The following is a 27,890-nucleotide window of genomic DNA, read 5'->3' as shown; positions in this document are numbered from 1 at the left end:
ACGAGATTTACCAGAGCCTGGGGCCCAAATCTGCAACTTTCCACATTGCATTTAACCATACCACAATGGCCCGACAGAATCTTTTTTTTCTGCCAAGCCCAGAAAAGGAAGAGACTTAAAACTGGAGCACAATTAAGGCAGCAAAAAAAAAAACTACCCTTCGTAGTTCGTCTCGTATCCTAGTGTCCTACCCATACCTAGTGTCGTATCCCTCCAACAAGGGCTCGGAAAAAAAAACTTTACTTTGGTCTAGTTTCTCCTAGCAAACGAATGATATTTACGCCTCCACGAACTACGATTCCCATCGCGCACCAGAAACATTCCGACCGCGCTAGCAAGCCGGGAGCAAAGCGTTTCCCATCGTGCAACGGGCGCCAAGGAACTTTGACGGACTCCGTTTCCCGGCATGCCTTTGGTTTGGCGGCGCTTGGCATGTAAATCCAACGGCTAGTCCCGCCCACGTTTGTTTTGCCGCTGGAGTGGACTCGCCATGGCGGGCTTGTTGCCGCGGCACCAGGCTCTTTACAAGAGCTTCCGGACCCCACCGTGGAAAGAGACTTTCCGGCAGGTAAGCAGACCCACTTCTGCCCTCTCCTCCCTCCCCTCCCCCCCCGTCCTTGGAACGCTGGAGGCGCCAACGTTGCAAGGTTGGAACGGGGGCGGTCAATTCCGCCGCCAAATTGGTAGTCCCCGCCCGGCAAAACCCGCGCCCAATCCGGAAGAGCAGGGGTCTTCAAACTTGGCCCTTTTATGACTTGTGGACTTCAACTCCCAGAATTCCTCAGCCAGCTTTGCTGGCTGAGGAATTCTGGGAGTTGAAGTCCACAAGTCATAAAAGGGCCAAGTTTGAAGACCCCTGCGGAAGAGTATCTGGGATGCTGGCTTTCCTGGGAGGGAGACCCCTGGGAAGAAGTGGGAATAGCCTCTGAGCCACGAAGTCTAAAAACGCCTGCAGTTGATTCGGGTTTTAATATCAGGCTCATTAGATTCCCTTTCGGGAATTCGGTCAACGCACCTCTGAAAACTTTTAATTCGTAATTACCATTGAATTTCAGAGTTTTACTAATAAAGGAGAATGTTTGTAGCTCGGGGTTGACGCGAGGGGGTCCTCGGTGCTCTCTGAGCTTGCTTGTTTTCTTGCAGACGTTTCATTACCCAAATTAGGCAACATCAGGACTCCAGTTTGCTGGGGATGGGGTTGGTCTTAAAGATTCTTTGGTTGGGCTGTTTGCTGTTGGCTTCTTTGGCAGTTTCTTGATTGGGGTATTGTTTACTTGGTTGTTGGTCTGATGTTAACCTTGGAGTTACCTTGATCTGGGTGCTGATTGCTGGTGGATTGGTGCTTGGGTCTTTTTGTTCCCTTTTGGGCTGGGTGATTGTCTATTTTGCATAGCCTATAGATGTTGAAGAAATTAAATTAAAAAGAAATTAAAAGTCGCTTGCTCCTCGGGAGGAAAGCAATGGCAAATCTAGACAGCACACTAAAAAGCAGAGACATCACCCTGTCAACAAAAGTGTGTATAGTCAAGGCTATGGTCTTCCCAGTAGCAATGTATGGCAGTGAAAGTTGGACCATAAAAAAGGCTGAGCGCCAAAGAATTGAGGCCTTTGAACTCTGGTGCTGGAGAACACTCCTGCGAGTCCCTTGGAGTGCAAGGCGATCAAACCGGTCAGTCCTAGAGGAGATCAACCCTGACTGCTCTTTAGAAGGCCAGATCCTGAAGCTAAAACTCAAATACTTTGGCCACCTAATGAGAAGGAAGGACTCACTGGAGAAGAGCCTAGTGCTGGGAAAGATGGAGGGCAAGAGAAGGGGACGACAGACAATGAGGTGGCTGGATGGAGTCACAGAAGCAGGAGGCGTGATCTTAAATGGACTCCAGAAGATGGTAGAGGACAGGAAGGCCTGGAGGAACGTTGTCCATAGGGTCGCGATGAGTCGGACACGACTTCGCAGCTAACAACAACAAATAGATGTTGATGTCTATGTGTCTATTGATGGCTAATTTGTTCTAGAGTGCCAGGCTTCTAGACATTCCCTGGCATTTTTTGGATTTGGTTTGGTCTAGGATGGTCACATTTTCCTGTCTATCTGTAGTGAAATTAAAAGAATTTTCATAATGTTTTTTTTTTGGACAACTAGTTGCTGTTCATGGATGCGTTCTGCCAGTCTTCTGCCTGTTTGTCCTACATAGTGGTTGTTGCAGTCCTTTACATTGTATGTTGTAGATGAGTCCTGTTTTTCTTCTGAGGTTGCTGGGTCTTTTGGTTTGCTTAGGATGTTTTGAAGGGCTTTATTTGGCTTGTGTGCAATGGTGATTCCATATGGTTGTAGTAGTTTATTTGTGGTTTCGGAGTTACTCTAAGATTAAACATCAGACCAACAATCAGGTAAACAATACCCCAGTCAAAAACTGCCAAAGAGCCAACAGTAAACAGCCCAACCAAAGAATCTGTAAGAAACCCCCCCCCCAAACAGAACAAGCCACCAGAATATAAACTGACAGGAAACTGCACTCCTTATTAGTACTGATGATGTTACCTAGTTTGGGTAATGAAACGTCTGCAAGAAAACAAGCAAGCTCAGAGAGCACCAAGGACCCCTCATTTCAAATCGGTGCAAGCATGAATCTTGTATTTGTCTGGTGCAAAATGAATAGGAGAGACCTATTGGGTTCAGCTCTTGCTCTAAAGGCGCAGGAAGCCACTATAGCTAGGAAATCCTTTGCATAAATCCATCTTGTACGTCTTTGTATTCATTCAGCTTTTATAATGCGCAATTGCAGGGGACTGACAGTACAGATGCATCCATTTCTGGATCAGAGACACTGCTCACAATAATTTATTCCTTGGTTACCTTGCATTTGAATTTTACTGGAATGAGCTGTACTGATGCTGCCCTTGAAAATCATTCAGAAGTTCTAGTTGGTCCAAAACACAATAGGACAAATAGTTATGAGTGCATCTTAGCAAGCGTAACGCACCATTTTGAAGTTGCATTAGCTCCCAGTGCAATTTAAGGAGCTGGTTGGCTTACGAAGCCCAAGGCTGACTGCTTTTGGGACTCCTTATCTCAATTTATTTCTACCTGTACTGTACAGGATAGGCATGCTCTGGATTCCTTCTATTAATGTTATTTGATGGGACCTAGAAGGTGTGGCTTTTCTCTCATAGCATCTGCCCTGTAGAACAGTACACCCTGAGATATGAATGGCCATCATCCTGCCAATCTTTTGTTGGGTGCTAAAAACCTGGCTCTTCTCTCGGTCATTGTGGCAAGACGTTAGGTGAGCCCATTTTTAGGGAATTATCTGTGTAGGTGTAAATAGCTTCAGGAATTATGTGTTTTAATTGTTTAATTGTTTTTTTAAAATCGGATGTTAATGACGGGACAGTTATATAAAATTAAAACGACTTTATGTGCAGTCATTTGTTTCATTTTATAACCGAGAGTTTTGTGATCAATAGGTAGCAGTGTTATTTATTTACAGAACATATAGTACTGTTGGCATATGTACAGGTAGTACAACCATTGGTTTAGTGACCATTTGAAGTTACAATGGCACTGAAAACAAGTGACTTAACAATTTCACACTTAGAACTGTTGCAGCCTCCCTGTGGTGATGTGATCAAAATTTGGACTTTTGGCAACTGGCATGTAATTAAGACGGTTGCAGTTTCCTGGGGGATCAAGTGATCACTCTTTGCTACTTTCTGGCAATCAAAGTCAATGGGGAAGCCAGATTCACTTAATGTGTTATTACTTAACTGCAGTGATTCACGTAACAACTATAGCAAGAACGGTCATAAAATGGGGTAAACCTCGCTTAACTGTCTTGCACAGCAATAGAAATTTTGGCCTCAATTGTGTTGGTAAGTTTATTTTATTTTTATTTATTTATTTTAATCCCATTTATATCCCGCCCTTCTCCGAAGACTCAGGGCGGCTTACAATCTAAAGCACAAATCAATGTGCTTAGCAGTAGCCTTCATTCTATGTATATGCCTGTTTATTAGGGCTTTCGCCCCCCCCCCCCCAAGCGGCATTATTACAAAGTCAGCTTAATTGCCCCCAACAATCTGGGTCCTCATTTTACCTACCTCGGAAGGATGGAAGGCTGAGTCAACCTTGAGCCTGGTGGGACTCGAACCTGCACTAATTGCAGGCAGCTGGTGTTACTTAAGGAGGCATTAGCCCACTGCTCCACCAAGGCTCCTAATCCTAAATAATCCAAGTTGAGGATTATCTGGTAGTGCTGTTCAAAGTGCTGAACTGAAGAGAAATAAGTTGAATCAGTTATTATCCTTAAAACCCTGTCTCCATTCTCAGTGAAATCCAGAGGTTGCTAAGCCTTCTGGATTTTGAGCATACTTTAGTAAATTGCATACTGAGTTAAACTAATTAGTTATGTGCAGTAAAGGCAAAATGACTATTTGCTTCCCAGTTCCAGGGTCTAAATAATCTAATTAGATAAATCATGATTTTTGCTTTCTTATTCATTGTAATACAAATACAATTTTATACACGTATAGAGACATGCATGTAGAATATTATGCGCTGGGAGAAATGCACGTATATAATTCTTTATTTCCTTGCTTTGTTTTTTGCCACCTCTTCTCTAATGAAATATACAGGTAGCCTTTGACTTACAGCCACAATTGAGCCTAAAATTTCTACTGCTAAGCATGATGGTTGTTAAATGAATCACTGCAGTTATTGGTAACACAATTGTCCATGTTGATCCTGGGACACTGCAACCATCCTAAATACATTATTATTATTATTATTATTATTATTATTATTATTATTATTATTATTATTATTATTATTAGAATTTCTATACCGCCCTTCTCTCGAAGGACTCAGGGCGTTGTACAGGGCAATTAAAATACAACATACAAAAGTTAAAAGTAAAATTAAATTAATTTAGCCCTAACAAATAAATAGTTAAAAATAAACCCCAAACCTTTAGTCCAGGCCAGCCTGTTCAAATAACCAGGTTTTCAGGTCACGGCGGAAAGAGCGAAGGTCGGGAGCTGTCCGGAGCTCAACAGGCAGTTGATTCCAAAGGGCTGGCGCGCCCACAGAGAATGCTCTCCCCCTGGGGGCCGCCAGCCGGCACTCCCTGACCGACGGCACCCTGAGGAGGCCCTCTCTGTGGGAGCGCACAGGACGAAGGGAAGTTGACGCCGGCAGCAGGTGCTCCTGTAAGTAATCCGGACCCATGTCATTTAGGGCTTGGTAGGTCATCACCAGCATACATGCCATTGCCAAGCATCCCGGTTTTGATCACATGACCATGGGGATGCTGTCTTGTGTGAAAAAGTTATTAAATCACTTCTTTTCAGTGCTGTTATAATTTTGAACGGTCACCAAATGAATGAGCTACTTGTAGGAAGTTTGAAACAAGCTTTTTTATGATTTGCAGAAATTTTTTTTTTGGTTTGGTTTTTTTTTTCTATCTAGAAATAACTGCTGACATGAAGTTATTTTTTCCCCCCCTTTAGCGCTGTGTAGAGAGATTGAAAAGTAGTCGGGCCAAGTTGCTAGAAAGATATCGTCAAGTGGGAGAAAATGGAGCTTCCAGATCAAATAAAGCCTTGTTGGTACAGGAGGTGATGGAAGTTGAGTGGAAAGCTTTGCAGTCTGTGGATTCTCAGCTACCCTCTCTGAGAAAGCAGGACTCTTCCCAGGTTAGTGCCGTATGAAGAAGTTGTGGGTGTGTGTTTGTTAGGACATGGTGTCCACGTTCTTAAAGAAGTTTCTCAATTTTAGCAACTTCAAGTGTGGACATCAACTCCCAGAGCTAGCCTGTTGGCTAAGAAATTCTGGGAGATGAAGTCTACAGATCTTCAAGCTGTCAAGGCTAAGAAACACTGCCTTAAAAGGATCAATAGTCTTTTCTGATGTCATCATGCAATGGTCCTAGGGCCAAAAAATAGGCACAAAATCCCACAAGATGTTATCGCAGTTGCAAATCTGGGCCTAAATCTTTTGAGATATGTCCAATTTAAAAGTTTATTTTTATTTCACATCAGTTTGAAATGGTGGTTTAGGACTGGAAAGAATGTCCTATTCTTGCTTTAATAGCAATTCATCTAAATAAGTTTTACATGTTACATGTTTCCTTATTAAGCAAAAAGCAAATGCTTTTATAGTTACTTGTGGAAAGTACCTTTGTATATGAGGCTTTTAAAATAATTTATAAAACAATTTCAAGATAGTTTGAAAAAATAAGCAGTGGGGTGTGAGTAAAAACGCAATTTACTTTCAATATGTTGTACTTTGTTTTATTTATTTTTACTATAACTTTTTTGAGTTGCTCAGGCAGCATATAAGTTTAATAAATTATGTATTATTTTGAAAAGCTAAGAAAATACTAAATTCTGAAGCAGTCATAACTTAGATGGGTGGGAGAAACGAATGCTCAATTGGTGCTGTGGAGAAAGCATGACATCTTGAATTCCTTATAGAAAAGCTGTGTTAAAAAAAAAAGCAACATACCGTTCTACCATAGTCAGAATGCATTGTCCCAATAAGAATTCTGGGCTTGACCTAAGTCCTAAAAGTATACCTTAAGGTAAAGGTTCCCCCGCACATGCGTGCTAGTCGTTTCCGACTCTAGGGGCCGGTGCTCATCTCTGTTTCAAAGCCGAAGAGCCAGCGCTTGTCCGAGGACGTCTCCGTGGTCATGTGGCCGGCATGACTAGACACCAAAGGCGCACAGAGCGCTGTTACCTTCCCACCGTAGTGGTCCCTATTTTTCTACTTGCATTTTTTTTACGTGCTTTCAAACTGCTAGGTTGGCAGAAGCTGGGCTGAGTAACAGGCGCTCACTGTTACGCGGAACTCGGGATTTGACCCGCCAAACTGCCGATTTTCTGATTGACAAGTTCAGCATCCTAGCCCACTGAGCCACCGCGTCCCTTAAAAGTATACCTTAGAGGAGGCCAAAATGCCTTCCACCTTCTTGAATGATGGACCTGATGTTATAAAGCTAAGAAAGAAAGTAGGGGAAAGATTTTTACTAGAACTCACTGTGGAGTTCTGAGAACCTTTGACAGAGAGCCTAATATGTATGTACCATGTGCGTGGATTGGTGGAGGGGTCCTGGGCAAACATTAGTTTCCAGTCTTCATTTTGGAGACAGCATGTATGAATTGCAAGCACCCTAAGTGTTCCTCTCTCACACACATATACCATTTCCCTTCTTTAAATATTATGACCAGAACACTTAACTGGGTGCTTTTCTCTTTAGATGCTTGAAGAACTGGCTGTATTGGATGAAATCCATCAGGAACTGATCTTGCAAGGTATCCAAGCTTATTGTTGATAACTGCTGCTTGAGTTAACGCTTTTACTAAAGCACAGTGCATAACGGACCTTGACAAATTTCAAAAAAGCCAAGCAGGGTCATCCAGAAGTTTACTAGGGAATCTCAGGGCTGTGTGTCCTGTAGCAGTGCATGCTTGTAAACTATACTGCTAAAAATGTAGCTGAATTAGAATGTGATAATGGAAAGATAGGATCAGCTCAAGATTAGACTCAATCCTATTCCTAGAAACGTAAGTCAATGACTTTGTAACCGCTCTCTTAGTTCAACCTCTCACCTTGTTATTGCAAAGTAAAGAAATGGACCACTGCACTAAGCACTAAGAAAAAGTGGAATAGGAAGTTACAAATGTATTTATTTTTAGCCTATCTTTGTTATTTTTATAAATAAATCCAGGTGATCAACATACCTAATACCCCTTCCTCTTCCTCTTTTTCACAATACAACCTGTGAGATGGGTTGGATGGGTCATATTAATCAGAAAGTAGATGAAAATGCAGGTTTCTAAGCCAGGAATTTTCAGCTCCATGGAGTCACTAAGAACTGAACTCAGTTTGAAAGAGATTTAACCAATTAATAGCAATGCTCTCTTTTGCAGAACAGCTGGCCATAGAGGAATATGAGCAAAGCCTGAAGTTTGATGAGGAATGTCTTAATGCAATGCTTGATGGCTTAGATGCAGAACACCATATCATCTGTCCTGTTTGCAGAAGGTGAAGTGATTGGCTTGAGAAATCTCTGCCTTGGTACCAGGCCACATGATTATTTACTTATTTAGTTAAATCCTACCTTACTAGTTTTAGAAATAACTCAAGATGGAGAATGTCTATGGAGATTCATCAGGTCCTGATTGTCATCCAGGTCCTGATTGTCCTAAAGTTGCTTTTTCAAAAGGCAAATGGACTTTGTTTTTCCTCGAAGACGTTTTGCTTCTCAGCCAAGAAGCTTCTTCTGTTAGAACTGAAAAAGCTTCTTGGATGAGAAGTGAAATGTTTTCAAGGAAAAACAAAATCCAGTTGCCTTTTGAAAAAGCAAATTTGGGACAAGGTGGTGAACATATGTAATGCTCTTTCCTATTTTCCCCACAACAACAACAACACCCTGAGAAGTGTGTTGGGCTGAGTGACCAGCCAACTTTCGTTACTAGAATCGGACTAAAACAATCTCCTGGTTTCCTAAACCAACACCTTAACCACTACTACAAAGCTGGACTGTTGTGTCAGACTGTTGTGTTCAGCTTCATTTTGCTGAATTATAATGCGAGTTCTTTTTATGAAGGCATTTTTCCTTCTTCCATCTTCAGAGATAAGTGGAGACCAAAAATTTGGTTTCCCTTACTTGCATCCTGAAGTAAGGTTAATTTTCTTAACCGGTGGAATTTATAGTATAATGTGGCAGTGTGGAGGGCTCCATATTCAGGATTCCAGAAAGTGCCTCCTATTCTTCCTCCTCTCTGATTTTCCTTGTCATGCTGTTCAGTCACTGGTTCATAGCTTAAATAAATAACTTCCATTTCTGCAGATCATGTTCTCTCCCTCTTGCTGACTTCTGTTTTGCACATGTTGCTTGATTAGGGAGTTTTTGTTCTTAGTTTTATATCCCATAGTTGATTTCAACGTCTGGAAATCCTAATTTCTCAGCTGTTGTGACTTCTGAATCGGCTACTATGTGTTATTCACTAACTAGGCCTTTGCTAGACATCAGAACCCACCTAGAGAAAACTGGCTAGACTGACAGCAACTCAGAATTCTTCTAACATACCTGGTTTATTACTATGGGAAAGAAATGCTTTCTTCAGTCACTTGATCCTCCTACTTGTAGACTTTAGTAACAATTCATGGCACGTTTTAGTCACTCAGTTTCCGCAGAATATATAAATTTGACCCTAACATTGTTTTAAGGCTTCCAGTTTTAAATAATCAACTTTTCAAGGTAGTACAGTAGCAGAAATGCTTTGTTGATTTAGTTTTATCAGTTGGTGGTTTTTTTTACTTCCTTTCTCATTTGATCTTCATGTGTGAAGTCTTTGAGGACAATCTAGATAAGTTACTTTTCACTTTCATCATTGCAATTCTCTTTGCATCTAGGAACCATCTCAGCGTGATGAGTAACATGGTTGCATGCCAATGTGGACTCTGCATCAATAGCCTGGTAAGCAAATGTTAAGGAATTTCTGGGCAGCAACTCCATTCTGCTGGGGCTTCCTGGGATGGCTGAGACTTCCAGTGGCAGCTGAAGCTTTGCACACTGGCTCAGGGGCTTCTTGCAGTCCTCAAGTCACACCACATCAGGAAGCCTGAGTCGCAGCATGGAAAGCGTTCCAGAGCTGCACAACTCTTGCAGGGCAGCCAAAATGACAGAGATGGAAGGGGATAGGCATGTGGGGAGAGTTGAAGGGGAGAAAGTGCCTTGCTTCGGAAGGACCAAGGCTCAGGGCTGGAAGTGACCAAGCCCAGAATGGCTTGGATTGGGGTGGGTCCTTGACTAATGACTGGTGGAATTCATTTAACAAATGCTGTTGCTAAGCAATGTGGTTGCATTTTATGTCTGCATTGCTTAGCGTGGAAATTCCAGTCCTAGTTGGGGTTAGAATGGAGGGCTACCGGTAAGATAAAAGCAGAAGTTTCATGTAAGAAATTAAGGTATTGCCTTCACACCCTACTTGTGAACTTTCCATAGCATCTGGATCACCATAGTAGAGAGCAAAAAGCTTAGTTTAATTTAATTTAATTTAATTTATTAATATTTCTATACCGCCCTTCTCCCGAAGGACTCAGGGCGGTGTACAGGGCAAGAATAAAACACAGAAATTACAAAAGATAAAAAGTAATTAAATACATGCCCAATTAAAAATACAGTTAATACATACTAAAAACCCCAATAAAAATAATAAAAACCCCACCAATCCCCCCTCAGGCCAGGCCGGCTTGCTCAAACAAGTATGTTTTTAGATCGCGGCGAAAGGAGCGAAGATCGGGCGCCGTCCGGAGCTCAACCGGTAACTGGTTCCATAGCTCCGGGGCGCCCACAGAGAAGGATCTCCCCCTGGGGGCCACCAGTCGACATTCTCTGACCGGTGGCACCCTGAGGAGGCCCTCTCTGTGGGAACGCACAGGGCAGAGGGAAGTAGACGCCGGCAGCAGGTGTTCCCTGAGGTACTCCGGACCCCTGCCATGTAGGGCTTTAAACACCATTACTAGTACCTTGAATCTCACCCGGAAGACAACTGGTAACCAATGCAGCTCACGGAGCAGAGGTGTGACATGGGAGTATCGGGAGACTCCCAACACAACTCTCGCGGCTGCATTCTGTACCAGTTGGAGCCTCCGGGTGGTCCTCAAGGGAAGCCCCATGTAGAGAGCGTTGCAGTAGTCTAGACGAGAGGTCACGAGCGCGTGAGTGACCGTGCATAAATCATCCCGGCTTAGATAGGGCCGCAACTGGCGCACCAGGCGAACCTGGGCGAAAGCCCCCCTAGTCACAGCCACCATGTGATCTTCCAAGGTGAGCCGTGAATCTAGGAGGACTCCCAAGTTGCGAGCCCTATCTACGGGGGGTAATAATTCACCCCCCATAGAAAGAGATGGAATATCCGAATAGACCCGGGATGAAGGTATGCAAAGCCACTCGGTCTTGTCGGGGTTGAGTTGAAGTCTGTTCCTCCCCATCCAGACCCGAACCGCCTCCAGGCAACGGGACATCACGTTGAGGGCATCACTGGGGTGGTTTGGGGTCGAAAGAAAAAGCTGGGTATCATCAGCATACTGATGATACCCAACTCCAAAGCCACGAATGATCTCACCCAGCGGTTTCATGTAGATGTTGAACAGGAGAGGCGAGAGGACCAACCCCTGAGGAACTCCACAAACGAGACCTCGCGGTCGACCTCTGCCCCCCTGTCAACACCGACTGCGAGCGTCCCTGGAGATAGGAGGAGAACCACTGTAAGACCGTGCCTCCCACTCCCAATCCCCTGAGACGCCGCAGCAGGATACCATGGTCGATGGTATCGAAAGCCGCTGAGAGGTCTAATAGGACTAGAACAGAGGAATGACCCCTGTCCCGAGCCCTCCAGAAATCATTCACCAGCGCGACCAATGCTGTCTCCGTGCTGTGCCCGGGCCTGAAACACAATTGGTACGGGTCTAGATAATCCGCTTCATCCAGGACCAGAGGGAGCTGATGCGCCACCACACTCTCAACAACCTTCGCAAGAAAGCGAAGGTTGGAGACCGGACGAAAGTTGTTCAATACAGCTGGGTCCAAGGCAGGCTTCTTCAGGAGAGGCCTCACCACCGCCTCTTTCAAGACGGCAGGGAAGCTACCCTCACTCAAAGAAGCTGATATAACTGCCTGGAACCAGCTGCGTGTCCTCTCCCGGGCTGCATAAACCAGCCAGGAAGGGCACGGGTCCAATAAACATGTGGTGGAGCTCAGCCTCCCCATAATCCTGTCCACTTCCTCCGGAGTCACAGAATCAAACTCCTCCCAGGTAATATCGACAAGACCACCTGTGTCCTGATCGTCAGACTCTGCCCAGTCAGAGTCCAGACCGGTCCGAATCCGAGCGATTTTGTCCGACAGATGATGGTTAAACTCCTCGGCACGACCCTGCAAGGGTTCCTCCCTCACCTCCTGATTCAGGAGGGAGCGAGTCACCCTAAACAGGGCGGCCGGGCGATTATCTGCGGACGCGATAAGGGTGGCGAAGTGGTTAGACCTTGCCTCCCTTATCGCAGCGAGATAAGACCTAGTATAGATTCTTAGTCGCAATCGGTCGGATTCGGATCGGCTGGATCTCCAACCGCTCTCTAGGCCCCGTCTCCGACGCTTCATCTCCCGGAGCTCCGCGGAGAACCATGGAGCTCGACGGGATCTGCACCGGGTCAGGGGCCGCAGGGGTACAACTCGGTCAAGAGCCTCAGTGGCTGCCCTTTCCCAGGCTTCCACTAAGGCGTCTGCCGAGCTGTGAGCGAGGGAGGCAGGTGGGGACCCCAGCGCCGCCTGGAACCTCTGGGGATCCATTAAGCGTCTGGGGCGGTACCATTTAATTGGTTCCACACACCCACGGCGGGGGGTGGCAAAACGGAAGACCAGCCGCAGGAGATGATGATCGGTCCATGACAGGGGCATAACAATTGGGGAGCCCCCACCAAGATCATCTAACCACCGTCCAGATAAGAAAACTAAGTCAAGAGTGTGGCCTCCCTCATGAGTCGGTCCCGAAATTACTTGCGTCAGGTCCATGGCTGTCATGGAAGCCATGAACTCCCGAGCCAACTCAGATGATCCTCCCAGCGATGGTAGATTGAAGTCCCCCAAAACTATAAGTTTAGGGAACTCAATCACCAACCCAGAGAGGACATCGAGAAGCTCAGGCAGGGCTGCTGCTATGTGACTAGGGAAAAGGTACACCAGCAGCAAGCCCAACTGCGCACCAGGGCCGCATGTCAAAAAGAGAGACTCACACCCGACTATCTGGGGAACGGTGGCCTCCCGCGGACATAAGGTCTCTCTCATAACAACAGCCACACCCCCACCCCTACCCTGAGCCCGAGGCCGGTGTAGCACCCGGAAACCTGGTGGACAAAGGTCAACCAGAGGAATCCCTCCCTCTGGGCCCAACCAAGTCTCCGTGATGCAAGCCAGGTCCGCCTGCTCACCCTCGACCAAATCACGGACGAGAGGAGCTTTATTGGCGACAGACCTGGCATTCAAGTACACCAGCCGGAGCTCAGGAGGCTGCACATCCTCACTCCCAGAGCCCTGGGGCGGAGCCTGAGGGTCGGAGTGCCCCACCGCTTTTAAGCAGCGGAGAGGCCTTCCCTGAGGACGATACGACCCTCTGCTCCTACCCCTGCTGCCATTCCCTAACGTCGTGGGAATAGGTATTCCCACGACCAGCCCTGGAGCCCCAGAGGCAACCGGCCCCCGCTCCTCCCCCCCGCGAACTACCTTGGCACTGGCCTGAACAGAGGTTGTTGGACTGCCCCCCTTGTCCAAACAACCAAAAAGAGTACCCTCCCCCCTCCCTAGCCCCCTAAAAAATTTAGAAAGAAAACTAATCAGGGGCCTCTTATTGGGTTTCTGTCGAAGGCCCCTACCCGTGCCCAGCCATCTCTCGGGGTCCCAATAAATGGGCCCTTCCTCGAGATCGTAAGCGGCTGGAAAGGCGGGTCGCACCCAGGAAGGGGGAGCACCCCTGAGGGCGAGCAAGTCCGTGCAAGAATATTTAAGGAAAGGCATAAGGAGTAGTCCAAGTAGAAGGCAGTCCGTAGTTGATGATCAGTCAATAAGGAGGATCTAACAGAGGGTAAATAGGTGTCCCAGACCTCCGCCCAGCTGCTGCCACTCAGCTAGGTAAACCCCCCAAGCGGGCCGACCACCGTCCTTTCACGACAGCTGCCGAGCCAATTCCCGGGGAAGAGGTGGTGGTCTGAAACAACCACTCCGGATATGGCATGCCTCCTAGAGCTCTCACCTCTATGGACAGCAGATGTAAATTCAAACCACCCTCTCACGGTGGCTAATATCCAGGAACCTCTGAGTCCTTTGGGGATGATGTGTAAAAGGCAAGCCATCATAGTTATCATAGTCTGGTCAGCTAACGGCATGTAGGACTACCTGGAAAGAATCAAGAAGGAGGAGCAGAGGTACCAAGCCCTGAAGGCTCATGCGCAGGAAAAGCTAGACCAAGCGACCGAGGATATCGCCCAGATGAGAAGCAAAGCCCATTTGAAGGTGACTGCGCTCGATGCCAAGCTGCGCAAAGAGCAGATGAGGATCCAGTCACTGGAGAGCAGCATCGAGCAAAAGGTAAAAGAAAATAAGGAAATCAGAAAAATCTGTGAAGAGCTGATCTCTAAGATAGGATATTTTCTGCATTCATTTTTGAACTTTATTGCTTCCTTATATTTTTTTTGACAGGAAGGGATTTTGTATAAAACAAATAGAAAAACATATCTTTTATTTAAAAATAAATGTTTCTGATGTTATCAAATTGATCCCTAACTGTCATATCTATACAAATCATGCAGAAGCTGACACTAAAACATTCTGTCTCTATGTCAAGTCCCGTGGGCTCGACATCACGAGGGGAGCAGGGGAAACGCCGCGCAAACCGCCCGCCCGAACCTTCCTGCTGGAGCCACCCGGGAACAGCACATCCAGCAGTCAAACGGCCGCCAGCAACCACGGGCAGCTGGTCCGGGGCTTTCTGGCATGTCTGCGTCGACGGAGCTGCTGAAGGGACCCATAGGCAGTCAGACCGGCAGCCGCAGCTCGTCCTGGGATTACCCAGCCGCCTGCTCCTCGGCGGGGGCGTCGGGCGGCTCAGAGGGGGCGTCGGGCGGCTCAGAACGAAGACCGGATAGCGGGGCGTTGTGGGGAGCTGTTAGGGGGGCTGTAACACTGACACGCTGGACGGTGGAGGGGAGCACGGAGGAGGGGTGGGGGAGCACGAAAGGGGGATTAAGGGCATAAACTCACATGGAGTCTGTGTGGGAGCTCAGGCACAAAGGGCGGGGTGACGTGCGGAGAGCTGGGAAGGGGGCGGGTTTTGAGCAGACTCAGCCAGATGATGGTTTGCATGGGGAGGGGTGGGGCTAATCACCCCCAATGTATAAAAGACGCGTTGGGAGGGCTAGCTCCCAATGCTGACCTTGTATCTGCTAGGCTTTTCTGAAGTAAAGAAAACCTCGTCGTCACCCGTACCACGTTGTCGTCGTTCTTTCAGCGTGGACGGCTGTGACAGTAAGTCAGCGTTGCTTACAGCATTTCCTCGTTGCTGTGTTCTGCTCTGGACTTCGAGGCAACTGACATGGCCGAGAGAACCCAGGGGGCTGTGCTTACTGTGGAGGGAGAGGAGCCGGCTGGGGCTACAGCGCCTCTGGACATGGGGGAGTTGGCAGAGGCCCCACCGGTAGTTCGGCCCAAGGTCCGGGACCCTTGCCCAGCGGCTGAAGGCATTGGGACCCAGGGGCCGACTGCTTAAGCAAAGACTGGGGAATGGTGGCTCAGTTCTGTACTGGGACAACTGGAGACTGGGCAGGAGCGGCCACCCAGCCAGAGGGGGCCGTTGTTGGAGTGGAGGGAGCGTCGCGTTACCGGCGAAGAAGGGGAGGAGTGGAGCTACTCCACGGCTCCAGGGAGTTATACTATGGACGTCCTGAGGGACAGGTTCGGGGAGCCTCGGCCATGGACCCCCATCGAACCTGAACCGGATGTTGGCCGTTGGTCTCAGGACAGGGCTGGCCCTGTGCAGCAGAGCCAGGCCCATTTCCACCTGGCTAGCCCCCGTTTTCGGGCTCCGCAGGGTTCCGGCACCCCGCAGGGGACTGCACCTTCGTTGCCGGGCCCCGCAGCCACACCAGGTCAAGGGCCCGTACGGGTGGGTGCTACGGGGGGCGGTGGTGCTGCGCTACGCCCGGGGCCACCGGCAGGAGTACTGGGTTGGCTACAACCAGGGCTCATAGTGCAAGGACCGGGTGCTCTGGCAGGGCTCTGGGGAGCACCAGCAGCGTGGGGCCCGCCACCGTTGCCCATGTCTTTCGATGGCCACCCCGACTGCCTGGCCCTCTTCCTTGGTCACGTGATCCATCATCTGGATAAGTACGGCCCCGTGTATGCCTCTCAGTGGGCAATGGTGATGGCGGTCACAACAGCGCTGCAGGGGGAGGCTGCGGCGTGGGTCGCTAACCTGTACAGCGACCGTGCTAGAGAGCTGGGGGATGTCGGGTTGTTCCTCGAGGCATTGCGAGCCCGCTTTGAAGACGTTACCCGGGTACAGCGGGCTGAAGCCGAGATAGTTGGGCTCCGACAAAACGGCCGGCCAGCAACGGAGTTTGTTCGGGAGTTCAGGGAGGTGGCAGGCAAACTTAGCTCGTGGCCGGAGCGGATGTTGATCCATAATTTCCGGGCTGGGCTGGACGACCACCTCCAGAGGGCCTGTATCGTCCGCGGCATCCCTCCCAGACTACAGGAATGGTTCCAGGTCGTGGTTGAGCTGGACGCTGGCCTACAGGGCTGCCAGCGGCGTGCAAAACCTCCAGCAGACCCCTGACAGGCTCCGCAGAAGCCGCAAGGGGAGGGGCAAAAACCGGCGTCGCCGATGCAGAAACCCACAGGACCACCGCCCCAGGCTGTTTTCCGCTGTTTCCGGTGTGACCAGCCGGGGCACCGTGTAGCTGACTGTCCAATGCCGGCGCCCTGGGCGGTGGCAGGAGCAACCCCAGCACGGGGTGTAACTTCCCCACGGTTTGTGGAGCGATCCCGAGCCAACCGTCAAGCCTTGGACACGACGCCCAGGAGAAACAACCAAGCGGAGACTGAGAGGCCAATGGACGTGTACCTAGAGGTTTACGGGGACGGTGATGGACAGGAGGAAGACCCAATGGTAAGTACACCGATCTGCCCTTTCACGATCCCAGTAACACTGACGAACCCCAACACGGGTGAGGCACTGGGATTCAGAGCCTTCATTGACTCGGGTAGCACACGGTGTCTTGTCAGTCAAGAGGTGGTGGCCAAGGTGGGTGTTGGGGTGGTGCGTCTGGAAACCCCTATGCGCTTCCAACAGGTGGATGGCTCCCTCTTGGGGGGAGCGCCCATCACGCGCGTAACAAAACCCATACGCCTGGGCATGGGGGAGCACTGGGAGAGGTTACGGTTCATTGTGGTACCCTCCATGACCGAGGGGGTGATCCTGGGTCTCGCATGGCTGGACAAGTGGGGCCCAACCGTCTGGTGGGAAGGGGGGTGCCGACACCTTCGACTTGGGGTTGGGCCCCAACCCCCTGAACATGAACACGTGGGAAAAGACAGACAGCCAGGAAGGACAGAAGAAGGCTGCAGGGCCGGATCGGAGGTGCGGGTTCCGCCAGAGTATGCCGACCTCCTGGAGGTCTTCGGTGAACAGGAGTGTGACCTCCTACCACCCCATCGGGCCACGGATTGCACGATTGAGCTGGAGCTGGGGTTCAGGTTGCCCAAGCCACGAATGTACGCCATGGCACCGCGAGAGATGCTGGAGCTGCGTCGTTACATAGACAAGAACCGAGATGATACGCCTGGGCACGCCATGTAGGCGGTAGATGTGCGTTATGAACATCCACGCCAGTCGTCGGGCTGTTGGCAATCCTTTGCATGGTACAAAGTGGGCCTGCTTGGAGAATAGGTCTACCACTGTCCATATCACGGTATACCCTCGGATCTCTGGCAGCTCCACAATAAAATCCATGGCTATGTCCTGCCATGGCCGACAGGGGTCTGCCACTGCTTGTAAAAGACCCGTTGGTTTACCAGGCCGGGGCTTAGCGGTAGCACACGTATGACAGTGGCGCACATAGTCTTCAACGTGACGTCTCATACCCAGCCACAACTGTCGCCGGGCGAGGTGCAGAGTCTTAATGAACCCGAAGTGGCCAGCTTGTTTGGCATCATGGCACCTAAACAGGACATCTGCTCGAAGAGCTTGCGGCACGTACATCCTGTCCCGGTACCAGGCCAGACCCTCCCGAAGGGTCAGGAGGTGCGGGTGTTGTTACAACCAGATATCCCCTTGTAGAGCATCCTTTAAGCGTTGCAACAGGTCGTTGACGGCCCTGGATTTCACGGCTTGTATCACCTCCGATTCACACGGGGGAAGAATAGCCTGCACCACCTCCTCCCGCTGGCTATTGTATTGAGGGAGGCGCAAGAGCGCATCCGCTAGAAAGTTCTTCCCCCCTGGGACATATTTCAGGGTGAACTTGAACCGCCTGAAGTACAGTGCCCACCGAACGTGCTTTGGAGCCAGCTTCCTGGGTGACTGCAAAGCCTCCAGGTTTTTGTGGTCCGTCCATACCTCAAAGGGCTTCTCCGCCCCTTCCAAGTGATGTCGCCACATTTCCAACGCCCACCGAATGGCGAAGGCCTCCTTTTCCCAGATGGCCCAGGCCCGTTCGGTGGCTGACAGCTTCTTGGAAGCATAGGCACATGGTTGTAGTACCCCATCACTATTTCGCTGCAAGAGAACGGCCCCCACCGCCACGTCGCTGGCGTCCGCTTGAACAATGAATGGTACGGTAGGGTCGGGGTGCAACGAAACGGGCTCTTTAGCAAACAACTCCTTTAGCGTCTCAAAAGCCCTTTGACATTCGGCGGTCCATGCCACCCGTAAGCCTGGACGCAGCTTCACTGTCAGCTGTTTGGTCTGCAGAAGGTCCGTTAAGGGCAGTGCGATCGCGGCAAAGGACGGTATGAACTGCCTATAGAGGTTGGCAGATCCCAAGAAGCTCTGCAGCTGCCGTCGGGTTCCTGGGGCTTGCCACTGTTGTACCGCCTCCACTTTCTTGGGGTCCATCGCGATTCCGGCTGCGGAGATCTGGTAGCCCAGATAGTCCAAACGGGAGGTATGGAACTTGCATTTCGCGAGTTTTACGTAGAGTCAAGCTGCTAGGAGTTTCTGTAATACCTGCCGAACTAAATTGACGTGCTCGTCCATGGATTCCGTGTAAATTAGTATGTTGTCGAGATACACGAGGACCCCCCTGTACAGATGCTCATGCAGTACCTGATTTATCAACTGCATGAAGACCGCGGGAGCCCCTTGGAGCCCGAACGGCATCAAACGAAACTGAAAACTGTCGAGTGGGCAGTTAAACGCAGTTTTCCATTTGTCGCCTTCTTTGATGCGCACTCGATAGTACGCCTCCCGCAGGTCCAAGCGAGTGAACACCCTCCCACTGGCTAGATGGGATAACATGTCCTTCATCAGAGGCAGTGGGTACAGGTGCTCAACGCACACCGCGTTGACCCCACGATAATCCACACATAGTCGTAGCCCACCGTCCTTCTTTTCTCTGAAGAGAACGGGTGCTGCCATACGTGAGCAAGCGGGCTGGATAAAGCTCCGTGCCAGGTTCTTGTCTATGTAACACTGCAGCTCCAGCATCTCTCGCAGTGCCATGGCGTACATTCGTGGCTTGGGCAACCTGGCTCTGCTGCACTGTGACACTCTAGTTGAGCCATTTAGCTTTCTTTTTTGGGTCTTTAAAATAAAGCTGTATAAAAAAATAAAAAAAGAGTGAGAGGCTTTTGTGAGCAAAGTGTGAGTGAGAGAGCAAGATAGCAAGCGAGAAGCTATTGCAAGCAAAGGGCAAGTGAGTGAGAGAGCAAGTGAGGGGCCTTTGTGAGCAAAGGGTGAGAGAAAAAGGGAAAAGTGAGGGAGAGAAGGGAAAAAGAAAAGGCATTAACTTCTGACTTCCTCTGTTCCAATAGAAGGAAACATTAACATTGAACCTCAACTTTTTACTTTTCCATAATATTATAAACTAGCCATTTCTATAACAAAAAATGAATCTAACCAGTAAAGCCCAAAATCCACCCCACCCCCCTTTTTTTAGTCATCAAATTTTTGACACTTTGCTAAGCAGTAGTGGTACTGGAACATTGTCATGTCCTAAAAGTGGTTTAATCTGTGAAAAAGTTGAAAAACTCTCTGGGCGGTTTACAATAGAAGCCTTATTTGTATATTGCCCTCAACAATCTGGGTCCTGATTTTACCAACCTTGGAAGGATGGAAGGCTGAGTCAACCTTCCAAGCTACGGGCAGAGTTTGCATGCAATACTGCATTTTAACCACTGCACCACCAGGGCTCTGTTAAATTCACTTAGAAGCATTATTCCATGGAGATAGAGCAGAAGTGCATGGAGTACACTCAATTTAACTTCAATCAGTAATCAATCAGTTTAAATGTCTGTCAAGGGCACATTCTCCCTTTTCCAGCAGTCTATTGAATGGTTAGGATAAAACATATTTCTTGGGTAGAGATCACACATTTCAAACTGTTGTGTTTGAAGTCAACAGCAATATAACTGTAAGGCATGCTGGCTGAGGAATTCTGGGAGTTGAAGTCCACAAGTCATAAAAGGGCCAAGTTTGAAGACCCCTGCTGTAAGGCAATGATGAAAAACGCTGGCAAAGACAGAGGCTGCTTCTCAGTTCCCCAATCTTCTATCTGGTTCCGTAGAAGTGGCACACTTAAAGACTTTAGCATATTTTTTAAACCAGGGGTGAACAGATTAAGAAAGTGACAGATGGAGGGTTCCCAAATTATTCCAATGCCTCTCTGAAAGACACTCAAGTATCTGTATGGGGTCAAAATTACGAAACTGAAAGTCATCCATTTTAGTACTGAGTGACAGCAGTGAAAAGAGCTGGGGAGCAATATGCAACCCATAGGCTACTCACAAGCACTACACTGTTTATTATAACTCAAATTAATATGCAAGATCGCTATAAGAAATCTGGAAATACAGCAAATGATCTCTTGTGCAGTCAGATGCCTAAAAATATACACAAATGTTTTAAGGGATTTTATACTCAGGTCATTTCACCCTATAGTTGGGACCATTTCTGGTAGAAAAAGCTATTTTTTAGGTGCTCAAGGCATGGATCCGTTCTAGCAATTAAAATCTGATTCTTTCATCTGGACAACGTTAGAGCTTTCTGCATGCAGAACTTTTTGTTTTACTACTGAACTAGAGATTCCTCCCATATATCAATACTTTTTTTTCAAAAGTGCAAACTGTAGCAGTAACATACCAACTGTTCATCATCTTCTCCTTCTAGTACCACACAATGGTAAAGCATTCCTGATTCGGTAGCAATCACTAGGATGTTAGGAACACATGGAAGACAGAGAACTGCACAAGCATCATAGCCATAATTGTCTTCAGCTGCAGGATACATTGGCATTGGGCCCAGCAGCTTGCCAAGGTTACTGGTGCTAGAATAAAAATAATTTCAAGATGAGTAGGAAGTTGTTTAATAGCATTCTTTCATCATTCCTCTCCTGCCAAATAAACCAAACTAACTGCTTGGAAAAAGAAACTTTTTAAGCCTGATCTACCAGGAGCTAAGAATGCTCCATGGTCTCTCATATTTAATATTTATTCCGAGGACAAACAAAAAAGCTTGTATTTTGTAAAAGTCTAATGTAATGTCATTCCTGGAAGCAATCACCTGAGCCACACTTCAGAGAAGTGACGTAGCTCTAAGCTTTGCTAGGGACAGAATGGAGAATTTTTAAGATACTGCCTTCTTAAAAATCAAATGTAATTAACCAGACTTTTTAGGTGTCCTAATAGTGTTGCTTTATTCATAACCATGAAACATCCTCCATGTATTTGTCTTGCATTGGATGCAAATACTTTGTTTGGTCTTTGACTCTTCATCAGTTTCACTGCAGTGCCCTAAATGTTAGCCCAATGGGAGAATATTTGAATAGCTAATAAAAAACCTGCCAGCGCTGGAATACTCAAAACTTACCGAGGCATGGTACCAGTGGCAGAAGATGAAGTGTTATTAAGAAACAGTTTATTTCCATTCAGCCTTTTAGAACAATTTTATAAACTAATTTGAAAACGAATTCTCTAGTGCAGATAGGCGAACTGAATGCCACTAAGTGAACTTTCTCAAGTAAGTCTTTACCTGTGCAAGAGATTAATGTAAATCAGAAAAGTCTCTCCATTTTCATACAGGATATACATAGGATATGCCAGCACATCCTCTTTCTCTCTCTGACCAGTTATGTTCTTAGGAAGTACTGCTAGAGGTCCAAAGTCAAATGCCACGGCAGTCTCTCCTATCAACGCTGTATATGTTCTCCTGAAGCAGAAAAGGCAGATAGAGACTTTACTCTGCAGTGACTCTAAAAACACAGGTCCAGTTTTTAGACAAACAAACAATGGCTGAGCGTGCCTGAAGAGGAGGAAAATTCAATCTTACCCCTTATTAAGTCTCAGTGTTTCCTCATCAGCATCCGAAAGAGTTATCACTTTCACAGGTGTCTGGGGAGAACTCAAACTATAAATCCTATTAAACAAAGAAAGGAAAAACATTCCACATAATTATTTCTTCACATTGAGTATCTGTAAGTGTACATTTCAGTTATGGTAAATGAGGAATATTTGGATTTTTTTTGGCAGCAGCAGCAAAACAAGAGATGGCCTTATTGAGATTTGTTTTTATGTTTCTTTGGAGTTATAACTCTCTTAAAATACAATCTATTCAGAGCAAGAGAATGTTACCTTATTGTGTTGTCAGATGTTAATAGCACAACATGGGGCTCCAGAATCTCACTGGGGTACCAAGAAGCATGCTTCAGGGTCAGGGATGATGAACTGGTGAAGAATCTTTCAGCAATAGGTATGGTACTGGAAAACACATGTCTGCATTTCAGCCACAAAAGATCTACCATTCATTCATCTGTTGCAATGCTCTAACCAGCAAATTACGTGCTTACAATGTCTATGCTATGAAACGTTTATCCACTGACTTATAGGCCAACCTGCTATCAGAGACATAGATTAGAATGGCTTGATATTTTTGATTGCTTTCCCAGTTGACCCTTATTAAAAATTTGTTTGGAGACTATACTGCTTCACACTACAGGTAAGATCAAGCGTTCACATGACCATTTTTTTCAGGCATCTTCAATCTATTTTGCCCTCAATGCCCCCATGAGGCATTTGTTACCTACCAACTAACAAATATTTGTAGTATTCTTCATCTACCGTAATTTATGAGTCACCCCATAACAAAATTCAATGGAAGGACAATTTTTATATCTTTTAATAATTTTTATAACTATTTATTGATTTTCTTTAATTAAATATTGTACACTGCCCAGAGTCATTCTCTTGTGAGATGGGAAGCTATACAAATACGATAATTTGTATGCCAGAGTTTGCATTTTGAGAATAAGTGACATTAAATGCTAAAAATCAATTAAAAGCCAATTGCAATCCCAGAAATAAAATTATATTTAGTATAATTTAAAGGGTCTGTGAAAGTTAGTGGCCATTAACTTTGGTGCCAAATAGGAGTTCAAGAACAATTACAGTCTTGTTTTCTCTTACAGATGCCACTTGTATTTCTGCACAATGAATACCCCCATTTTTCCATGGAAAACTGAACTTTTCTGATTCAACCCAAATTTACACATTCAATACTTGGATCAAAAATAAGGTTGCCTGTGCATATATGGCTGTATGCATAAGGTAAATACAGCCTAAGGGAGGTAGGGGAATGCTCCTTCCACAAACGTGATGCGCTAAGTTTACAGACAGGAATGGTTCCCACAAACAAAATGGTAGCATTTCAGCAAGGCGAAGCTGAAATTCTTCGAGACCTACTGCTCTAAATATCAGATATTTTACTTTTAAAACAGAGGAAGATGTAGTATTTCCAGATGGAGATGAAACTGGAACAAGCCTTCCAAGAGAACGGGCTTTCTCTGCAGCACCCAATTATTACGATTAGCATCATCAACATGGCCACTATGAAGGGAGCCTCCGTGACCTGGCCTTCCCTCTAAGGACCAGGAGACCCGCTCAAAAAACGTCCCACCTGGTATCGGCCCAAGCTGTCCGGGTCGTCGCCAAGGTGCCTCAGGCTGAGGACGCAAAAGGCGGCACGTTCGCGGTCCCACAGGAAGAGTTCCCCGCCGATGCCAAACATCAGATCCCTCGGAAGGGCTGGCCTGGCTTGCTCTGTCTCCGGCCCGACTTCAGAGGCCTGCTCTCTCAGGCGACCCAGCACGACATGGCGAGGCAGTTCGGCCCACCAATGCTCTCCTAAACCCGGCGACACAGCCGCCGCCATGATTACTTCAGCAAGGCGACTGGAATGTCGGTCGCTTAATAGGCAGCTAAACGGTTCTAACCTGGCCACCTCAGACTGCAGAACTACCGCTCCCAGCGTGCATTTCGGCGGCAACCATAGAGTTGCTTGGCGGGTTTTAACTCTTCTCGCCGCCTTCCAAAAATCGTGGGCGCTCCATCGCTGGAAGTTTTTAAAAAGAGACCAGACAATCACCTGTTTGAGATGGTATAGGTTAGGGGTAGGCAACCTCGGCTCTTTTATGACTCGTGGACTTCAACTCCCAGAATTCCTGAGCCAGCATGGCTGGCTCAGGAATTCTGGGAGTTGAAGTCCACGAGTCATAAAAGAGCCGAGGTTGCCTACCCCTGGTATAGGTCCTACTGGTTGAGCAAGGGGCTGAACTAGAAGACTTCCAAGATCCCTTCCAGCTCTATTCTATTCTATTTTAGTCCACTCCACCTCATGGGGGCATTGAGGGCAAAATAGAAGCAGGAGTAATAGGAACCCAAAATTTGTTAAGTGAGTTTTGCTCCATTTTAACTTTCTGGCCACAGCTAAGTGAATCATTGCAGTTAAGTGAGTCACTTAAGTGACTAACTTAAGCGAGTCACTTAAGTGTTAAGTGAGCCTGTCTTCCCTGTTGACTTTGCTCATCAGAAGGCGGCAAAAAGTGGATCCTGGGGCACTGCAACTGGCATAAATATGAACCAGTTGCCAAGCATCTGAATTTTGATGACATGACCATGGGGATGCTGCAACCATAACGTGTGAAAAATGCTGCTGTAACTTTGGTCACTAACTGTAAGTGGAGGATTACCTGTATTCATTGCCTTGAGTTGACCCAAATATATAAGTTAGGACAAAAATCTAAACAACCTTGGGAAGAAATTGATGTGTATGAAGGCCAACACCAGCCAAACAACCAGCAGCTATCACTTAACTGTTGGCCAAGCCCCACACTGGTTTATTTTACCCTGCACAATGAATCAACAATCACACTGAGCAAGGAAATTGAGTTTTCATACTTTTTTCTGTGCAGAATTAAAGAGAGGTACATGCGGTGGCTCAGTGGGTTAGGACGCTGAGCTTGTCGATCAGAAGGTCGGCAGTTTGGCGGGTCGAATCCCGAGTGCCGCGTAACAGAGTGAGCACCTGTTACTCGTCCCAGCTTCTGCCCACCTAGCAGTTTGAAAGCATGTAAAAATGCAAGTAGAAAAATAGGGACCACTCCGGTGGAAAGGTAACAGCGTTCCGTGCGCCTTTGGCGTCTAGTCATGCCGGCCACATGACCACGGAGACGTCCTCGGACAAGCGCTGGCTCTTCGGCTTTGAAACGGAGATGAGCACCGGCCCCTAGAGTCGGAAACGACTAGCACGCATGTGCGGGGGAACCTTTACCTTTACCTTACACTTATTCAAATCAAGTGTGTCTGCTGAAATTTAAGAAGCTCTTTTTATACCATTAACGTATCTGCCCATCAAAATTTCCTCATGTTTTAGCACTTGTTCCTGATTTATTGAAGCTGTGCAGTTTAGGCTAAAATCTAATAAGCATGGGAGGGGTGCATTTAATTACCTAAGCTCTCCACCCTCTGGTGTGTTTTTAACACACTAATGCTAAACTGTTTTAACTCTGGACCTTTGCCCAAACAGCTAAATTTAATGCTGCAAATGACCTTTGCTTGTTCCAATAATGAGCCCACTTGCAAAACTCTTCTGCACAGTTACAGAGCCACATCCTACCAACTAGACTGACACTGCTTACATATGAAGCATTTGTGGTCACACACACACACTTATCTCTTTGCTAACAGATACCAAAGTGGATGCTGATTGACTGAATTTGACTGAAAGTACCAATAGAGTAATCAAGGCAGAAACTTTGGTTGAAATTAATTCATTATTCAGTTACAAAAGCACCTAATAGTTTGCTAATAGATTAATAGGCCAGACCTGATTACATTGTTGAAAAGTACCAATGAAGGAGAACATTTGTAGCTCAGGGTTGAAATGAGGGGTCCTTGATGCTCTCTGAGTTTACTTGTTTTCTTGCAGACATTTCATTACTCTAACTAGGTAATATCATCAGTGCTAGTAAGGTGTGCTGTTTGCTGTCTGTTTATATTCTGGTGTCTTGCCTGTCTGGGTGGGTGCAGTCTTAGAGATTCTTTGTTTGGGCTATTTACTAATAGCTCTGTGGCAGTTTCTTGATTGGGGTATTGCTTACTTGATTGTTGGTCTGAAGGTGACTTTGGAGTTAAACTATGCTGATCTATGCTTATGCAACCAGCCCCAAAGAAAAAAAGACTCCAGCACTTCTCCACCAGTAATCAGCACTCAGATCAGCATAGAATAGATCAACTCCAAGGTCACCTTCAGACCAACAATCAAGTAAACAATACCCCAATCAAGAAACTGCCAGAGCCACAGACAGGCAAGACATCAGAATATAAACAGAACAAACAGCACTCCTTACTAGCACTGATTTTTTTTATTTTAAATCCATTTATATCCCACCCTTCTCCGAAGACAGGGCGGCTTACAAGCTTAGCAGTAGCCTTCATTCTATGTATATGCCTGCTTATTAGGGCTTTCACACACACCCTAAGCGGGATTATTACAAAGTCAGCTTAATTGCCCCCAACAATCTGGGTCCTCATTTTACCTACCTCGGGAGGATGGAAGGCTGAGTCAACCTTGAGCCTGGTGGGATGCGAACCTGCAGGCAGCTGGTGTTACTTAAGAAGGCATTAGCCCACTGCTCCACCAAGGCTGTTGATGTTACCTAGTTAGAGTAATGAAATGTCTGCAAGGAAACAAGCAAGGTCAGAGAGCACCAAGGACCCTTCACATTGAAAAGTACCCAGGTAAAGTATTATGGGGCAAGGAGTGGTTTTTGAGTGAGCAAGTCAATGAGGCTGAGATGTGCTGCAATCAAGACTGTGTTTCCAGTGAGAAATAGGCAGAATGTTATAACAGTGTTTTATCACAACATATTTTGCTTGCTGAGACCAAGCTGCTCCTTCTCAGTCAGTGTGTGCATTGTTAGATGGTTCTAGCCCCTAAAGTGGAAATTCCAATAAATACTTTTCCCTGTTCCTGGAAGTAAAAATAGTCATTAAAGGTAGCATGATTTGTTGCTTCTCATGGCACTCAAAAAGACAAACTTGCCTCACAGGAGAGCCAGGCAGTGGAATTATTAGGAAAGGATTTAGGGGTAAAGTTATATTTTTTTCCTATAGATGGTGACCAAAGGTTCTCTGTAAATTGCAGAAAAGTGGCTCAGTGTGTTAGGATGCTGAGCTTGTCGATCAGAAGGTCGGCAGTTTGGCGGGTCGAATCCCGAGTGCCGCGTAGTAGAGTGAGCGCCTGTTACTCGTCCCAGCTTCTGCCAACCTAGCAGTTCGAAAGCACGTAAAAATGCAAGTAGAAAAATAGGGACCACTACGGTGGGAAGGTAACAGCGTTCTGTGCGCCTTTGGCATCTAGTCATGCTGGCCACATGACCACGGAGACGTCCTCGGACAAGCGCTGGCTCTTTGGCTTTGAAACAGAGATGAGCACCGGCCCCTAGCCTAAGAGTTGACACTGACTTGATGGCACATAATCAACGAGATTTACCAGAGCCTGGGGCCCAAATCTGCAACTTTCCACATTGCATTTAACCATACCACAATGGCCCGACAGAATCTTTTTTTCTCCGAAGCCCAGAAAAGGAAGAGACTTAAAACTGGAGCACAATTAAGGCAGCAAAAAAAAACTACCCTTCGTAGTTCGTCTCGTATCCTAGTGTCCTACCCATACCTAGTGTCGTATCCCTCCAACAAGGGCTCGGAAAAAAAAACCTTTACTTTGCTGTAGTTTCTCCTAGCAAACGAATGATATTTACGCCTCCACGAACTACGATT

At 47.0% G+C, this 27,890-nt stretch overlaps 2 protein-coding genes across 3 annotated transcripts; one reads left to right on the top strand and one right to left on the bottom strand.

Moving 5' to 3' along the window:
- The first annotated feature begins 467 nt into the window (after positions 1-467).
- LOC310634517 (RPA-interacting protein B-like) lies at positions 468-14,750 on the top strand. The gene is made up of 6 exons (XM_083352945.1): positions 468-568; positions 5,509-5,694; positions 7,260-7,314; positions 7,933-8,047; positions 9,422-9,485; positions 14,407-14,750. The coding sequence occupies exons 1-6, from the start codon at positions 491-493 to the stop codon at positions 14,578-14,580; spliced, it is 672 nt and encodes a 223-aa protein (XP_083209071.1). The 5' UTR covers positions 468-490; the 3' UTR covers positions 14,581-14,750.
- Positions 14,751-20,751: 6,001 nt separating this feature from the next.
- LOC310632437 (nuclear pore complex protein Nup88-like) lies at positions 20,752-24,072 on the bottom strand. Of its 2 annotated transcripts, XR_014490851.1 has the most exons (5): positions 23,728-24,072; positions 22,407-22,532; positions 22,105-22,191; positions 21,808-21,984; positions 20,752-21,103 (listed from the first exon to the last, which is right to left on the bottom strand). XR_014490851.1 is itself a non-coding variant. In XM_083349662.1 (4 exons), exons 1-4 carry the CDS (start codon positions 22,574-22,576, stop codon positions 20,890-20,892), a joined length of 648 nt encoding a protein of 215 aa, XP_083205788.1. In that variant the 5' UTR covers positions 22,577-22,581; the 3' UTR covers positions 20,752-20,889. The 2 variants fall into 2 exon arrangements, 1 of the variants encoding a protein (XP_083205788.1); XM_083349662.1 differs by lacking the exon at positions 23,728-24,072 and having other exon boundaries at positions 22,407-22,581.
- Between the last annotated feature and the right edge of the window lie 3,818 nt (positions 24,073-27,890).

This window comes from Vipera ursinii (genome assembly GCF_947247035.1).
Source record: "Vipera ursinii genome assembly, chromosome: 1".
Taxonomy (NCBI): Eukaryota; Metazoa; Chordata; class Lepidosauria; order Squamata; family Viperidae; genus Vipera; species Vipera ursinii.
Note: the sequence above shows the minus strand (reverse complement) of the source record. Positions and strands in the feature narration are given on the sequence as shown.